Source organism: Ostrinia nubilalis, chromosome 17, assembly GCF_963855985.1.
Source record: "Ostrinia nubilalis chromosome 17, ilOstNubi1.1, whole genome shotgun sequence".
NCBI lineage: Eukaryota > Metazoa > Arthropoda > Insecta > Lepidoptera > Crambidae > Ostrinia > Ostrinia nubilalis.
The window spans coordinates 10,351,959-10,370,525 of record NC_087104.1 but is presented as its reverse complement, the minus strand read 5'-3'; the positions used below and the strand labels follow the sequence as shown (position 1 = coordinate 10,370,525).

The window sequence follows — 18,567 nt, the reverse complement described above, 5'->3', positions numbered from 1 at the left end:
TTGTTTCTGATCTCATTTTGTCTAATATTTCGTTACGTTTTTTGCGAATTTCGTTACGTTACGAAAAAGTACAACATAATGCTGAGTGTATACTGTTATTACCTGACTAAGCATAGTAATATTCACTACTTAATTAATTTCAAAAAATATAGAGCGTTAATAACAAAAGGATTGGATACTATCTGCTTTACAGAAGTGCCACCAGCAAAAAATTATCAAATCATTTAGATTACGTTTTTATGTGATTACTTCTTTTGTTTTTTTAGGAATGCCGCCAAAAACCAATGCCGAAAGGCAAAAAGCTTACAGAGAACGACTCAAAATGGATAAACATGATGGAACAAAAATAATTTTATTAAAATAGTATGAATGATTACTCCCTTATTTTATTTCTAACCCCTTAATATTACCCCGTATTTGGGTGCATACTCACAAATATTTCGAATTGAATAAATAAAGAGCATTCACAATATTTCGCCAATGTATAACAAGCCTTATGGCCTTACTATTTCGTTACTACCGTTTCGTTACGTACATTTTTTTTGAGAAATACTCAAATGATAAAGTCTGTCATAAATTATCATATCAAAGAGTTATAAAAAATAAATTAGCAATAAAATATACTACTCGTAGTGACGTATGTGACGACTTTTACTACTGTATCTCTGGTTCATAATATTTATTTCCTTGGTTAGGTACACATCGGAACTAATATTTCAAAGGCCCAAATTACTGTGTCTATTTGTTTGTTACGTTTTCACGCCTAATACTGAATTAGTTTTGGTTTAGAGATAGAGATAGAATCTTGTCCTCGTTGGTTTTACAAAAAATAAAGTGGTAAAATAGTTAAGAGTTAATCAATAAAGAATTTGAATTTAAATCATTCAACACAACAAGTAGCTATCAACACCTAGGTACTTCTTACTTTCTACAGAGGCCGACAAATAGCATCTATTATTTATTGTATCTTAGTTATTTTCGAAAGAAATTAGTAAGTACCTAGGTAGGTACTTACCTATCATTATTTTTCCATAAAAAATCCAACAATTATTTGTTTAGGGGAGACTGGGTACGGTTGAAACAAAGGACGGTTGAAACAGAGCAAATATCTCGTAAACGGTTCCACGGGGAGTAAGGGGTCCTAGGGGAAAAAGAAGCGGAAGACAGGTCCGAACACGAATTTAGTGCCTAGTAACTTCCTAACGCATTGACGTTGTGTATAAAAGACCATTTTGTTTTTTACTACCCAAAGTAAGTATTTTTCTTCAGACATTAACGCCTATACTACCTGTTCTTTTTATGTGAATGTATCGAGTGTGCGTTTGCGATTATAATGAAGCTTGTAGAATAAGGGACAGTAACTATTTTTAATGTGTGATTATTAGTGTCGAAACTATAAAGTATATTTTACCAAAAGTGGGGTTGGGGACGGTTGACACATTTTTTTTGGGTACGGTTGAAACAGAAAATGTATTAATGTTTATTTTTTGTAGATGCCGAGAGTTTGGGTAAGGAAGATTTCCAGGGAGGAAATTGACTTGGTAAAGCATAAGAGGAGGTAAAAGCTGGAGATTCACTGCGGAAAGCGGCGGAAAAGTATGGTTTGAAAAAAAAATAAAGATTTTCGTTAACTTTCTTCAGAATGTTAATATTATTTTATTATTAATGTTTATTAGATTTGGAAATATCATTTATTTTATCATATTTCTGTTATTTTTTTAAATGTTTACTACTTATCAAAGGCTAATTAATGTTTTAGAAATATTAAATACTTAGACTGATTAATGTCGTTATGTGCTACCATAATTTTAATATTCGTAGTATCAATGATAAATAAAACACGTTTTATTAGTAATTATTGTATTATTTGTATGTATTTCAACAGACCCCAATCGCCCCTGGCATGGGGACGGTTGAAACAAAATTCCTTTTTTTTTAAATTTAGTATATTTCTAAAAATAGTAACCCGGGAACTATAATGATACAGCCATATCATAGCTAAAACTTCAAATTTCAATTTCACGTATCGTAATCGTCACTTGGTTATTAAACAACAAAATTATAGACAATAAAAGCAAAATTGTTTCATCCGTACCCAGTCTTCCCTACTGTTCTCATAGATGACTTAAGCCGCGGTAATCTTAAAAGATTACAACAATCCATTTTATTGTTAGTTACAAACTGCAATGATAACACATTATCTAATGCTACGTGTGAATGGGTTTTTAAGTTATACATAATCTTTTGAATTGGAGGCCTGTTTTGATAAAAAATATGGTTTTTGATTGATCGATCAAACCTACCTATAGAATTACAATTTGTTTAGCTTTCCAACGGTGAACGTGCGAACGAGTGTTATTCTTGGAGAATAGACTAGACTCCGCAAGCTCCCTCAATCTGCAGGTCTTGGTTTCTTGCTTAGAGATACAAATTGAATTGACTGTAGAGTAGTTTTGTACCTAATTACAGACTTCGTTTCCATCCGAGGACGTCCACGGTTAGAGAAAGGTTGTTCAATTCCTTGGAGGAGGCCCTATTATGGAACTCCATAAAGACCGGTCCTGCGCTGCCCACATCCAGAAGCTTCCCGCGCCCTTCACTTGATCATCCTAGAAGTTTTAAAAAACCTATGAAGGCTGTAATACCAAGACTATGACCTCGGATGTACCTACCAACCCATGCGAAGGTACCTATATTACGGAAAACCAAAAAACTATCAATGCTTAGGCCTACATAATAATGATCAGTATCATAGCTCATGAGTTAGTACTGTCAACTACCATCTTCGAATCGTCCCTGGGAAGGGGGCACCAGACCATTCTGCTATACATGTGCTATACCTACATACGCGCATGAGGGCTAAGTACAGCGAATATTCCATATGAACTAAATAATAGTCGGTATTAAAACTTTGAGTATTGAGTATGTATAACTAATATCTTAGTTACCTACTAACGTAAGTTATTATTGTCAAGTATTGGATGAATGAATGATTTAAACTGCCAGTCTAGTTAGCAGTTGTTAGTTTTATTCGTTTTATTAGAAAAATAATTCAAATAGATTTTTAGTACTCGAAAAAAAAATTCTTTGGAGGGATTTGAACCCTTCATAATTTGACCCTTCACAATTTTTTTCAGATCCCTCAATGAAAATTGTAAGTAATCAATACAATCACTTCATGCCCTAAATGCGAGAACAAAGTCTCGTAAGTTTTCACTTGAACTCAATGAGCGATTAACTAAAAATTTCACAAACTTTCATAATCATAAAATTGAGAACAATATCAATGCACAGTTTCAAGTTCAACCAGTGGTTCAACTACCGAAGGTAAGGTTTGACACTTATCTTTCAGTTAAATGCTGGTTTCGCTTTAGTGAAATGAGACAAAATAGTGTTTTATTATGTATTATGTTGCTATAGAAAATATATTTATTTTTTATGAATTTATACTATCTATACTATACTAATATTATAAATGCGAAAGTAACTCTGTCTGTCTGTCTGTCTCGCTTTCACGCCTAAACCACGGAACCGATTTTGATCAAATTTGGCATAGAGATAGTTTGAGTCCCGGGAAAGGACATAGGATAGTTTTTAACCCGGTTTTTGAAACAGGGACGCGCGCGATAAAGTCTTTCTGTGACAGACAAAATTCCACGCGGGCGAAGCCGCGGCCGGAAAGCTAGTATCATAATAAATTAGACAAACACAAACAATTAAGTAATCCTTTTGCATGTCAATCAAAGGTCACCTTTATTTCCGTTGCATTATACTAATCCCAACTAATATTATAAATGCGAAAGTAACTCTGTCTGTCTGTCTGTCTGTCTGTCTGTCTGTTACGCTTTCCCGCTTAAACCTCGCAACCGATTTTGATGAAATCCCAACTAATATTATAAATGCGAAAGTAACTCTGTCTGTCTGTCTGTCTGTCTGTCTGTCTGTTACGCTTTCCCGCTTAAACCTCGCAACCGATTTTGATGAAATTTGGCATAGAGATAGTTTGAGTCCCGGGAAAGAACATAGGATAGTTTTTATCCCGGTTTTTGAAACAGGGACGCGCGCGATAAAGTGTTTCTGTGACAGACAAAATTCCACGCGGGCGAAGCCGCGGGCGGAAAGCTAGTAATATTATAAATGCGAAAGCAACTGTCTGTCTGTTACTCTTTTACGCCAAAACTACTGAACGGATTTGTATGAAATTTGGTATACAGATGGTCTAGACCTTGAGAAAGGACATAGGCTACTTTTTATTGCGAAAATTCCACACGGACGAAGTCGCGAGTAACAGCTAGTAAGGAAAATAAATAACAAAACATATTTTAAACTGAATAATTATGTTTATTTTTCATTCTCATTTTCCATAAAATCCCGTCTGGGAATATCGGAAATAATCGGAATAAATACAAAAATGCGGTTTGGGTAAAGTTTCGACGGGAGAAAACACTGTTTCGATGGGATTGCCCCAAATTTTAATTTCCACCTTGTTTAAATAAAGTAAGAAACGATTTAATTGATTAATAAATATTTATTAGATTCACGGTCTTATGTAGAGTTGTAGTTTAGACAGGGATTGGCTGAACTGCGATGGGGCTAGGGATGGGATTGGGGGCAACGGGGCTGGGGCTAGGGATAACGGGGATTGGCTGAACGGCGATGGGGCCAGGGATGGGATTGGGGGCAACGGGGCTGGGGCTAGGGATAATGGGGATGGGCTGCACGGCAATGGGGGGGTTGGGACCGGGGATCGGTTGAACGGCGATGGGGCCAGGGACGACGATGGGGCTGGGGATGACAGGGCTGCCAACAACGCCGACGTCCTGTAAACAAAAGAATAACTTCAAATACCTACCAAACATTTTTTTCTGCTTAAACCTTTATGATGTTATATTTGCCTGTTGAACCAATTTATGTGGCATTAAATAATTAATTAATAAACAATTTTTAACGCTAAAAAGTAATTTGTGAAATACAAATTACTAATAATTTTATTTAAAAAAATTAGCTACTTGTTGCAATATTTACCTGGGAATTTTGTACGTTCAAGATGATCTGAACGAGGGGGCTTGAGGAAGAAGCAGGGGGGCCGGTAACGACGGGGGCAGGGACCACAACAGGGCCGGGGACCACAGGGGCGGCTTCCGCAACCTCCACAGGGGAGGGGGCAACTCCACCGATCGCTCCCAAACCAGCGGGGAAAGCAACAACAATACCGTCCTGAAAAAAACACAGTTTTCTATAATCAATCCTAAAATTAATGGAATTTCTTATATTTGTTTTCGAATATAAAAATCCCTCATATTAATAACAAGTTAGGTACATCCTTGAACACTGTTTTAAAGTAACATTTCCAACTAAACGTCACTGTAAAACAGTGTTCAACTAGGGTGGGGGTTTAAGTTTTGAAAAAAGAATATGTACAGATTTTATTTCTATTGTATGTGAAATTGTGAATGTACCCACTGCAAACTCGTTAGCTTTACATCAAACCCTAGTGGTTTTTAAAGCTATCTAAATGTAATTGTCTCAATGTAACTTTCTTTAAGTTGTTAAATAAAATAAAAAAAAAAAAAAAAAAATTTCAGTTATTTATTATTAAGATCAATAGATACCTTTAGAATCTTTACATCAGAAAACTAGGTACCTACTCCAAGAAATTAATATAACAAAATCTAGAAACTTGTCAAGTCCAGTCTTAGTTGCAAGCGTTTTCAAAGTGGAGCGGCGACACAGCTAACACCCCGCTCCGCTTTAAAAACGCACTGACTTACTTAGTTACAGGAATCTTTCTAGAACCAACGACTAACATCAATACGGTTTCTTTAACCACTTACCACATCTTGGCCGCCGAATAGGGCAGCGATGAGCACGTTACCAGCATGCTCCAGGTACGGCACCAGGGCAGGGTTGGTGGCAGGGCTCGACAGGGCCACGTCCAGCTCGGACAGGGTCATGTAGGTGAACTCCAGAGCGGGGACCATGAGGGCGATGGTTTGCTGCAGACGAAATGTAGCCCTTCAAGCACCAACGAATCGAGAGACAAAAGTTTGTTTTTGTTACCACTGGTCATATGCGACCACTTAGGGTTCTATGAGAAAGATACATGATATTCTAAGAAGGGAAATGTAGGACTGTTGTGGACGCCCTCTGCCCCATCTAGGGAACATAGGACAATAAGTCAAGTAAGTCAAATGTAGCCAAAATCCTCAATTGCCTCTGGTAAATTAGGGGTCTTCCCCCTGCATTGGAGCCTAATAATGAATTATTCTATCCCGTCCAGGGGCTGAAAAACTGTAGGAATCAAATTCTTCTACTTACAACATCCTCTCCAGCGAACACAGCGCTGATCAGCTTGTTGAAAGCATCCTCAATGTGGGGGACGAAGACGGGGTGGATGCTGGGGTTCAGCAGAGCGGCTTCCAGCTGACGGAGGTTGTAGAAACCAGACACTCCCTCAGAGGTTTGGATAGAGATGGGGCCCTGGTAGAAAAATATGTTGTAAAAAATCATAGACCTAGGTAGGACTTTGCTAGCTCAAACTGTGAACCAGACACAGGTAGCAGCAGTAGGTAACAGCAGATAGCGTAACATCCCTACGTTGTTGACGTTCCACCAGCTCGCACCAAACGTTTCGCTAACTATGCGAACAACTACTATAACTAGACTGGAACTCGTTGCCTGCTGCTGTCTTTCCCGCACTCTCTGGGTCTCGAGTATCTTCAAGGCGAGTGCGAACATTTAGGCACTTACAGGGTAGGTATGTACCATCCTACACTGCATCTCACTTTCTTTGACATGTCCATATAAAAACCACTTTATGCCAAAAGACTCGATATAAAGGTGGAATTCATATCGCTAGTCTTTAAATAAAACACTACACTGTGTTTTAAATCACGCATTCTCACTTCCAGTCCAGAGAAGATGTTCTCCATGACGTGGTCCAGGGCTTGCATCAGGACCGGCTTGAAGGCAGCGTCGGTGATGGGGCTGGTCACAGCGCTGGACAGCTGGGGCAGAGTCCAGCCCTGGGCGGCGGAGGCCACGGCGCACACGGCCGCGAATACAGCGAAGAACTTCATGATTTTATGTCTAAAATATAATATTTCAATATCATAAAGAGTGGGTCCGTCAGAGTAGGCACAATCTACTACTTTTGGACTTAGCTCCAAGAGAAAAATTTGGGCCACCAACAAAAAACAACCAGTGCGTTAAATGAGGAACTTCCTCACTAAATACCCCTTGCCTTCAATTGGACTATCAACAAATGCAAAACTTTAAGTAGGTATGATTTTGGGTTATTGGTAAGTTTCAAAAGTTGCTTTGTCATCAACTTTAGTTATTATCTACTTATATAAAAGTTAGTTTCTTTAAAATTTTTGTAATGCTTTTTAGGAATTTTCGTAATGCTTTTCAACAAAGGTTCTTGTTTTGTACTTTAGTGTGATTTTATTTCAATAAAAATAATTATAAAAATGTGGCAATTTCTACTCGTTGATAATAATAATGCTGCTCTTACCTCCCGTCGAAAACTTACTCTTTGTGCACTAATGCACGTTTTAAATTTATACCATTCTAAAATGATAATCGTGTATATCATAAATTAAATAATCATATCAAAAAGTTGTAAAATAAATAAGATAATAAAAAATACGCCAAATTGTTTTCCTTTATGAATCGCTACTTCAGTTAGTTCCCTCGGTCCCTACACTCCGCAGTAAGCCCTTCTTTCTCACTGGGTACCTACTCTAAACACGTGAGGGCCCCGCATTGGAGGAGTTAAGTAATAGTATGCTGTTAAAACCACAGAATAATAATGTACGTCGTTAATATTCCTAACATATCATTATCCCTTAAGAAAATGGACCTCCTTGATCCGGCTTATTCCACTATTATTTATTTATTTATTCCCCGTTGACAATCTCCGTTAACGCCAATTGGAGCTCATAATGGGGATAAATGAACTAAAAAGTTCATTAATCCCCGTTATATTACGATTTTACTTATAACGTAATGGGGAAAGTTCATTAATCCCCGTTATATTACGATTTTATTTTTAACGTAATGGGGAATTATGAACTAAAAAGTTCATTAATCCCCATTATAAGCTCCAATTGGCGTTAACGGGGAATAGTGGAATAAGCCCTACCTATGTGCCCAGACCCCCAGTAGGTTAAGTCGGCCCTGCCGATGCTCCCCAGTTCCTCACGCGCATTGCTAAAGCGCTCCTTTCAAGCAGGTACCTACTACGATATTAATTCTACAACCCGGTTGAGTTAAGCGCGCACCTGACGGCCGTGAAGTCACGTCGCTCTGGTACAAGCGGACCAAACGCGAGATGTGCGGGTGAGCGCGAGGGAGTCGCATTCCTGCGAGGTACGCAGTTAACTTGACTGACTTGACTGAGTTATAGTTAACACATCGGTGTCTAATATTTGCGTGTAATAACAATACCTACGGAGTAATCTAATGAGGACATTTTATTCACAAGTTCGGGTTAAATATGTACGATAAAAATTAAAACGATCATGACACCGCAATAATTTTGTACGAGTATCTGCATCAAAGTAATAAAACATTTTATTATACGTCTGATTAAACCGATAACAGTAATATCATAAAGAAGTCAAGAAGTACCTACAAGTGCCATGATGCGATGTCCAAAGTTTACTTTCACTCGATGAGTTTTTATAATGTACCTATCCTATGTATTTGTTAAAGGGGCGAATTTGCAACAAATATGGATACCTGCATGTACGAGTCTAACTCCCGTATTCACAAACGATAGGTACTTGCTTAAGTGAAGCAGAAAATCGAACGCACAGCGCTGAATAGAGCTCTGTGGTTGGTTCTTGTGTCACCCTGTGCCTCCACGCGCACTGTAAGACCTCATAGTAATATTTGTGAATACGGGCGTAACTTTACGGCAGAAGGAATTTATTAATAACTAGCTTTTGCCCGCGGCTTCACCCGCGTGAAATTTAGTGTCACAGACAAATTATAGCCTGTGTTAATCTGGGTTACAAACAATAATACTGTAAAGTTTCAACAAAATCCGTTCAATAGTTTTTGCGTGAAAGAGTAACAAACATCCAAACATCCAAACTTTCGCATTTATAATATTAGTAGGATTTCTTACAAGAAATCTTAGATTTAATGAAAATGAAAGTCACTTATGGCCCCAATAAATATAATTTAATTTTCTTATTTTAACGTATAATTAATATATTACATTTACATTTAAATACAATTACAGTAGTAGATCTTATCGTCTTCCATTCCGCTTCTGAAACAAAATATTTATAAATATAATCAGCTGACAAAGCTATCAATCAACTACACATTTCTTTAGATATCGAGTCTATAATACCTATAAAGTTTATAATAAAGCATCATAAAGCCGTATGTTACGATACTAAGGCTTACAGATAATCTACAAAAATACAAATTTTCATTTTTTCATTTCAGCGCGTGTTAAAAATGACTATTGTGGCGAAACTATAACAGGGCTGGCAAAATGCCACGGGCCCCTGACCTGAGGGCCAAAGGCCCTAATCGCCCCCCCACAGTAGTTTGATTTTAAAAAAAGGTGGACATACGATTGAAAGTCATAATTTCACCGAAACAAAAATTGTTTTGGATAGCATTTTGAATGCTGATCAACATTTGTCATTATGCATTTTTCGATAAAACGAGCCTTTAATGCTTAAAAAAAATATGACAAGAAAATTTGTATGGAGAAAAATCTTTTTTATTTTTTTGCTGGCTACTGTTGCAAACTGTAGCGGTCAAACCTTATGTAGTCGTAAGTACCTATGGTGCCTAACATTACTACATAAATACTTTTTGCGGGCACGCGCGGCCAAGCGAGTAATGGACATGCAAAATTTGAAATATTTTTATTTATTCATTATTGATTTTAATGCACTTAAAGCAATTATTAATAGATAAATATACTTAGTCTAACTTACTACAGCCCCCTATTACCTCATTTCACGCTAAAACCTTTCAAACTTGAACCTAAGTTTGTAGGTACTAGGTAGTCTAAGTTGTTTTTATTGTCATTATAATATTCACTACTGGTCTACTGGTTATCATGTAAGATACACTTGCGAGCAAAAGTATGGAATCACTTACATGAAGTTGTTTCCACGCGATCATGTGAACTAACGAATTTGTTAGTAACAAAAAAAGTGGCACCATTTTAAAGATTAAACTTTTATCTTTAAATTGATACCAAATTCATTTAAATCACACCAGTATTTAAAAAGATATCCCGGCTGATGTAAAGAAGTAAGGAAAAAGACATGTATCAACTGTTTGATACGTCGCGAGTTGCGGCCTATTTACCCCCTATAAAAGCACGTGTTTTCGGATTTTTGCTTTCACACGTTGATCCTTACACATCTCCGCTTCTTTTGACATTTTACCTGGGATTCTACACCTTCAGAAGCAGCACAAATCGTTGCATTATTGCAAGAAGGGCTCAGCCAGCGGGCTGTCGCACGTCAGCTCCACATAAGCCAGTCTTGGGTTTCTAAAGTTTTAAGACGCTTTCAGGAGACTGGTGGCTTTATCCCGAGACCAAGTTCTGAACAGCGCCGGTGCACATCGCAGAGGGATGACCGTTTTTCATGTCAAACTCTCTATGAAATCGTTATTTCACTGACATCGACGTCCAGCAAGAGCCCAGAAATGTTTGTAGGATAGCTGTTAGCGAGTGGACAGTTCGTCTAAGATATGAGCAATAGAATTTGACTCCAAAAAGGTCTGCCACAGGCTCGAAACTGACGGCAAGTCACCGACTAGCACGCTTTCAATTAGCTCGCACTTATTTTGATGGGAAGGCGAGTAATGGAGGCGAGTTTTGTTCTCCGATGAATGCAGACTGTATTTGCAGTGCAGCAGTCGAAGAGGTCGGGTCTATAGGCGGCCTGGGGAGAGATTTGTGCAGTGCTGATTCGCTGAAACAGTGGCTTATAGGGGTGGCTTGCTCGACTTCCCATCGAGATGTGTACGAGCAAATTGAAAGCGTGCTTATCGGTGACCTGCCGTCAGTTTCGAGCCCGTGGCAGGCCTTTTTGGAGTCAAATTCAATTGCTTATATCTTAGACGAACTGTCCACTTGCTAACAGCTATCCTACGAACATTTCTGAGCTCTTGCTGGACGTCGATACCAGTCAAATGACGATTTTATAGAGAGGTTGACATGAAAAAACGGTCATCCCTCTGCGATGTGCACCGGTGCTGTTCAGAACTTGGTCTCGGGATAAAGCCACCAGTCTCCCGAAAGCGTCTTAAAACTTTCGAAACCCAGGACTGGCTTATGTGGAGCTGACGTGCGACAGCCCGCTGGCTGAGCTCTTCTTGCAATAGTGCCACGATTTGTGCTACTTCTGAAGGTGTAGAATCCCAGGTAAAGTGTCAAAAGAAGCGGAGATGTGTAAGGATCAACGTGTAAAAGCAAAATCCGAAAACACGTGCTTTTATAGGGGGTAAATAGGCCGCAACTCGCGACGTATCAAAGAGTAGATACATGTCTTTTTCCTTACTTCGTCACATTAACCGGGATATCTTTTTAAATACTGATGTGATTTAAATAAATTTGGTATCAATTTAAAGTTAAAAGTTTAATCTTTAAAATGGTGCCACTTTTTTTGTTACTAACAAATTCGTTAGTACACAAGATCGCGTGGAAACAACTTCATGTAAGTGATTCCATAGTTTTGCTCGCGAGTGTAGATTAGGTAGATATCAAGCCTTTACCCTGGTATATACCTACTTCTTGGCACTTATAATACCGACATACATGATTAAAAAAAGTCTTCCAGCAAGAACCCTTGACTTCAATGGTTATGAAAGATTTTTTAACTTTCTAGAGTAGTCCTGAATAGATCCTTAAATCATTTTGACTGTCATAATCGATTACAGTAGGTAGTGGGTTCAATAAGGGTTGCAACCCATATAGTAAACAATACATTTTTATGGCTCTCCATTCAGTTAGTCAAATAATTCCATCATAAATGGAAATATCCGTAACCGTCTTCTACACATTATTAATTATTCATCATCCATCATCATTTCAACTATAGAACGTCCACTGCTGAACATAGGCCTCCCCCAATGATTTCCACAATGGCCGCTTGGTGGTGCCCTGCATCCAGCGCCTTCCTGCTACCTTTATGAGGTCGTCGGTCCACCTTGTGGGTGGACGTCCTACGCTGCGCTTTCCGGTACGTGGCCTCCATTCCAGAACCTTGCTGCCCCATCGGCCATTAGTTCTGTGTACTATGGGCCCTGCCCATTGTCACTTTAGCTTGCTAGTCCGTTAGGCTATGTTAACGACTTTGGTTCGTTTACGGATCTCCTCCTCATTTCTGATTCGATCTTGTAAAGAAACACCGAGCATAGCCCTCTCCATAGCACGTTGTGCAATTTTGAGCTTATATTTTATAAGGCCTATATTGAGAGGCCACGTATCTGAGCCGTATTGCACACATTACAATACACACATTATTTCAGATCCATTATGTACGTCTCTACCTATAGTTTTATATGCCAGCTAACGTACACAAAAACTGCTGATACATGGTGCAGATAATGTGATAAAATTTTAGTGTACCTACCTACTGCAAACCTGCCTATTGGATTCTTTCGGAAAAAGTAAGTATGTGATTGACTTTGATTATTTTGGACACTGATCAAGATAAGTGAATAGGCTAAAATATCTTTTTTTGATAATAATTGAAGACATGAATGGAAGAAGGTGATAAATGTCGAATTTCAGATTTTTCTCAGTTCGATGATTTGGTAAAGGTATGCTTTATGTTTGAGGCTACTTATAAAGGTGTTATGTACGTTATCTTTTTAGACGAAGGGAAAGAAACTTACACCTCTTTAAAGGAGCCCAAAAAAAGAATATTTTTGCGAAAGTATAAGACTATTCAACAGAAGAACTGGAAATTACAGTTCTATCAAAATTGAAACTATCCCACTACCTACTGTAATCGATTATGACAGTCAAAATGATTTAAGGATCTATTCAAGACTACTCTAGAAAGTTAAAAAATCTTTCATAACCATTGAAGTCAAGGGTTCTTGCTGGAAGACTTTTTTTAATCATGTATGTCGGTATTATAAGTGCCAAGAAGTAGGTATATACCAGGGTAAAGGGTTGATATCTACCTAATCTATCTTACACGATAACCAGTAGACCAGTAGTGAATATTATAATGACAATAAAAACAACTTAGACTACCTAGTACCTACAAACTTAGGTTCTAGTTTGAAAGGTTTTAGCGTGAAATGAGGTAATAGGGGGCTGTAGTAAGTTAGACTAAGTATATTTATCTATTAATAATTGCTTTAAGTGCATTAAAATCAATAATGAATAAATAAAAATATTTCAAATTTTGCATGTCCATTACTCGCTTGGCCGCGCGTGCCCGCAAAAAGTATTTATGTAGTAATGTTAGGCACCATAGGTACTTACGACTACATAAGGTTTGACCGCTACAGTTTGCAACAGTAGCCAGCAAAAAAATAAAAAAGATTTTTCTCCATACAAATTTTCATGAAAGGCTCGTTTTATCGAAAAATGCATAATGACAAATGTTGATCAGCATTCAAAATGCTATCCAAAACAATTTTTGTTTCGGTGAAATTATGACTTTCGATCGTATGTCCACCTATTTTTAATATCAAACTACTGTGCCCCCTCGCGATTCTTTAGGGCATGGCTTAACTATACGTCAAGGGCCCCGTGTAGTTAGGCCACTGGCTTTCCTGCAACCTTGATGAGGTTATCTGTCCTTGTATGGACATCCCGCGCCTGCTGATATATGGCCGCCATTCCAGAACCTCGCTGCCGTCAGTTCATCTTGCTATGTGCCCTGCCCACCACCACTTCAGTATGATTCCTTAACAAAACGGTACTATTCCCACCTCTCGTTCCCACCGCTGCAACTCCTGTGTAGCCAAGATCTACAGCTTGACCGCCAATAAAAGCCCAACCAATGAAGGTCAAGTTTGTCCCGGAGGAAGTTTGAAACTGTCATGAGACCCGCAACGAAAGTAATCAGAAGAACATACAATAGCAGGAGTTCGAAGTGAAGGATCAACATCCCCTGTTTCTTTAACAATAAACAAATAAATATAGCGCACCTCTGCTTCCTCAAGCCAGCCTACGTTTCAGCCGCGGATACCGCAAGCAGCCTCTTGTATGAGCCGGCGAGAGACTTCGCGGCTAACAGTAGAAGTTCACGTCTCGACACGCCCGTCGCGGCCTCCTGCCATTGCGAGTGGTGGACCTGGATGGAAAGGTTGATTTTAAATGTATGTAGGCAGAGTAGAATAGGACCATTTTATGAACGTGTCAGGGGGGGGCAATCAAGACTGCTGATAATTGTATGCCTCTACATAGCTAAGTTAGTTTAACTTAACTCACATAATATCTAACGCATTTTTCCATATTTGTATGCAAACGATACTCTATGGAAAACTGCGTCAGTTATGCGACTTAAACTAAACTAAATTAGCTTAGCTCTTGGTCTGCATTGGTGCCTAAGCGCGGTGGACCTTGCCTAAAAAACTGATCCCCACCTTCTTTAGACCAGAATCCGTCACCCCCTCTCCTCTCTAGGTGACTCCCATGGATATCGTAAAAAATAAAGGTACAAAAAATACGAACAACAGGTTTCCTCAACCAGTCTGATAGGATAGTATAGTAGGCCAAATTCTACATTTGCCTCTATTAGAGAGAACCGTGCCCCTACAGTGGAGACCAAAAATGTGATTCAAAATTAACTCTTATCAATCAGAAAGAAATATTATTATAGGTCAAAAAAGTGATTCTACTTTGTAATACAATACCTGTAAGTTAGCAGCCATAATTGACCCAATAGTGACGCTATATCCAGTCTGCGAATGTTCATAGTCCTTGGGCGTGGCGGCGTCGGCGGCGGCCACGGCCGGGCCGGGTACCGGCGTGCCTTGAGACTGAAGTTGCAGTTCGATTCCCAGCGAGGGCTGCGAGAACACTAGGAGAGACATGTCGAACCATCTGCAAATAAATGGATGGGTTTGCTATTAAAATAATGGACATAGTAATCAATTTGCAATGAATTATCTGGTTAGGTGATTTTGAAAAACAAAATCCTACAAGTGACCTCAAATATGAGTAGTTTCATACAAAATCTTCTTAGGACGCGCGTGCACGAGTGACTTCTCTATAGATAAGAATATGTACTATGCTGTCTCACTTTTTCTCTTTATAAAAGTGTAAGTGGGCAGGGCACATAGTGCGCAGAACTGACGGCCGATGGGGCAGCAAGGTTCTGGAATGGAGGCCGCGTACCGGAAGGCGCAGCGTGGGACGTCCACCTACAAGGTGGACCGACGACATCGTAAAGGTAGCAGGGAAGCGCTGGACGCAGGCCGCTACCAATCGATCAACGTGGAAAGCATTAGGGGAGGCCTATGTTCAGCAGTGGACGTCCTATGGCTGACATGATGATGATGATGATGAAAGTGTAAAAGAGAAAGATATATTTGTCACGGTAACAAAAGTCACCCGTGCGCGCGAGCCAAAGAATTCCAAAGGCGAAGATTCTTCGTAGATGGCGCTAGCGGTATTCTAGACCTGTCAAACTTGCGAGGCTGCTATTTGTGTCACCAATAACCAGCACTAGGTATGCGGGAACATTCAAACTATAGTCTGGTCTGTGAGCACGTAGAATTTTGTCCAATGACCCCAAGTTACCCATCCTTATCGCTCGCGCGTAATTATATTGCTGTCGCGACTGTGCAACTGTCACCCGCAGTGAGTGTGCGAGCGCGATAGCAACATAATTACGCGCCAGCGATAAGGATGGGTAGCTTGGGGTCATTGGACAAAATTCTACGTGCTCACAGACCGGGCTTTAGATGCGGGAATTGAATAATATTTACAACTTCTTTTCTTTCCCTTTTGGGAATAGACCAAGAAATATATTTCGAAAATATCTGATCGAAAGTAACCGAAAATATCCAAATCGATTGCGCCATCTAGTGAGATAACTTTGCAACGCTAATAATCCTATCACCGCTAATCCGATCGCCTATTACTGACCTGTCGCTAACTGTCTCTTGTAAGAACCCTTCCACAGCCACTACCGGAATATTGTTATTAAGATCCGAGCGCGTGGATCGCACGTGCGCGATGCGTTGTTTCGCCGCCGCGTACGCAGCCGCGTAGCCGACTGGCTGCGCCGCTGTGACGTCACTTTGCGCTGGGATACCTCTGAAAAAGAAGTATAATGGTGTTCAAGCCACATGTCAATAAAAAACATAAGCACGCCAAATCATTAATTCTAAAATATTGGACAAAACTGAATACTTTTCATTTTCATGATAAGTGCCATCTAACTATAATAAAAAAAGCCGAACTTTTGTATTTGTTAAAGAGATATTGCTAGTTTTGAGAAAGTGATAATAGGTGGCGTTATCAGTAAGTTGATCCACAATAGAACCTTATTATTTTTGTATAAACTTAATTTTAATTTATTTATTTAAATTTTTTATTTATCTAGATTTTCATGCTGTATCGTTTTCAAATAAAAATTTACTTACACAACTGTTGCTTTTCCAAAAACTGTTTGAAATGCTTCTCTAATAGGTGAAACCTTGGCTTCTTTGTCTGATGCCACCACAAGGTACAAGTCACCACCAGACTCTAAACAATTGTAAACACAAACATTTTAGTTTATTGTTCTAAACAATTTTAAATTCAAACATTTTACTATATTGTTTTAAAGAATATCCAATGGATTGAATTCTAAACTTACTGAGATATTCCTTCATTTGTGGATCCAGTGTGGTGATCATGGTGTCCACAGAACTCTTGGCTTTCTCAGCCACACGGTGGAGAATTCCTCCGGTGGCCACTGCACCTTTCACCCAGGTGAATAAGCCACTGCCTGGCATGATGTCTCCTGGAATATTTGAAACTCATAAAATCTTAGGCTAAAATGATAATATCTATAAATTCTAGGCATTCCAGGAACTCACCAATATATTTTTAAGGCAAATATTTCTTTAACCAATGGTTTAAAAATAAATTCATTAGAGGCATTTTGCCTTCCAATCTTTTTATAATAATTATTATGACTAAATTTTACTTTTTAATACAAGAATTAAAACTTCTTACCTGTACCATCTGGTAGATGAATAAAAAAATTACATAAATCATTTTGTTTTGAACTTTCATTAAACAAGTATACTATAAAGTTCAAGATAATTACCAAGTCGGTCAACATCAGCTGCTTCAGGCAGGGAATCTGGAGATTGTGTGGTTTGTGAGTCCTCGGGTGACCTAATAGGGAGAGTTGGTTCTCCTTTGCTGAGTGGGATAGCTGGACTGTAAATAAAAAGTAAAAACTTCAGTAAGCAAACACAAACAGTATTTATTGATAAACAAAAATAATGTTTTTGATGTTTTAAAGCTAACTTTCCAAGATAATATTCTTACATTTAAATAACTAAATTCTATGAAGTTGGCGACTCTAAATACAACACCTGAACTTTTCTTGGTCTGGATCCTCTTTGGCCTGCACTATGACAGGCTGGACTGGTTGAGGAGCAGGGATAGTCTGTGGCACATTTGGTTGCTGAAATACAAATATCGATTTTCAACTGTATACTATTATTTTAAGGTTTATTTATTTAAAAACTATCTATGATAACTCACTTCAGACGGTGCTGCAATAGGAGCAGATGTTATGAAACTGGGGAGCTGGGCTGGCGGGGCCACGCTGGAGAGAAGGTTCCCTGGCACGGCCACCGGCTTCGGCGCCTCCGGTATCTTCGGCTTCTTATCAGAACCGCTCATTTTGCCCTAAATACCACCATACAACATGTTTTACACAACGTACAAAATACGCATAAAAATTACACGGATGTGTTGAAAATTCTGTCGTTGAAGTACAGTAAATAGATTTTTAGACAACGCATACTTAAGGAAACAAGAAACTATTCAGGAAATTGCATTTACCTCTATCACAAAAACAAAACAACAAATCCACTTTCCTGTGGTTTTTTGACGTAAAATTGACAGCTGATTTCTGACAGCACTCAGTTTGCCACGTAATTTTTCAATTATTTCTGGTAGGTGAAATTATTATGAAATCTCTGTTCCTTTAGACTGTTATTATGTTTTTTGAATAATTTTATTTAAAATTAATTACAATCAAACATCAAAAGATTATTTTGTGTAAAAAAAAATAAAAATAATCGGTCCGAATCACTCCGTCAATGTTTTATTGATTACCGTCCAATCATCATACGTCACAAAAAAGTGTCAGTTCTGCTAGATCTGTCAAACTATTGTCAAGCAACTCAATCGTATCGGTGGATTTATCTCGCTGTTTTCAGTATTATTTCATTGAAATACGTGTAGTTTGCTTTGGTTGTGCTTGCAAGTGTTGGATTGTGTATTTTGAACCATGTCAGAGGGGCCAGACACACCGCCCTTTAGCACGGTCGATATTAACAATGATAACAGGGATGAAGAGGACCTTTTTGCGTCTGCGGTCC

At 38.7% G+C, this 18,567-nt stretch overlaps 2 protein-coding genes across 4 annotated transcripts; both read right to left on the bottom strand.

The window, feature by feature from the left end:
- Nucleotides 1–4,508: 4,508 nt before the first annotated feature.
- Nucleotides 4,509–7,121, bottom strand: LOC135080054 (uncharacterized). Its single transcript, XM_063974732.1, has 5 exons — nt 6,906–7,121; nt 6,319–6,480; nt 5,835–5,996; nt 5,026–5,217; nt 4,509–4,820 (listed from the first exon to the last, which is right to left on the bottom strand). Exons 1-5 carry the CDS (start codon nt 7,077–7,079, stop codon nt 4,563–4,565), a joined length of 948 nt encoding a protein of 315 aa, XP_063830802.1. The 5' UTR covers nt 7,080–7,121; the 3' UTR covers nt 4,509–4,562.
- A 2,109-nt stretch (nt 7,122–9,230) lies between these two features.
- LOC135079727 (protein PRRC1-like) lies at nt 9,231–18,134 on the bottom strand. Of its 3 annotated transcripts, none has more exons than XM_063974335.1 (10): nt 18,026–18,134; nt 17,723–17,869; nt 17,551–17,642; nt 17,277–17,392; nt 16,821–16,964; nt 16,606–16,708; nt 16,106–16,276; nt 14,869–15,058; nt 14,161–14,306; nt 9,231–9,283 (listed from the first exon to the last, which is right to left on the bottom strand). In XM_063974335.1, the coding sequence occupies exons 2-9, from the start codon at nt 17,861–17,863 to the stop codon at nt 14,181–14,183; spliced, it is 1,083 nt and encodes a 360-aa protein (XP_063830405.1). In that variant the 5' UTR covers nt 17,864–17,869; nt 18,026–18,134; the 3' UTR covers nt 9,231–9,283; nt 14,161–14,180. The 3 variants fall into 3 exon arrangements, with proteins under 3 accessions (XP_063830405.1, XP_063830403.1, XP_063830404.1); XM_063974333.1 differs by having other exon boundaries at nt 16,821–16,967; nt 18,026–18,133; XM_063974334.1 differs by lacking the exon at nt 18,026–18,134 and having other exon boundaries at nt 16,821–16,967; nt 17,723–18,019.
- Nucleotides 18,135–18,567: the final 433 nt, after the last annotated feature.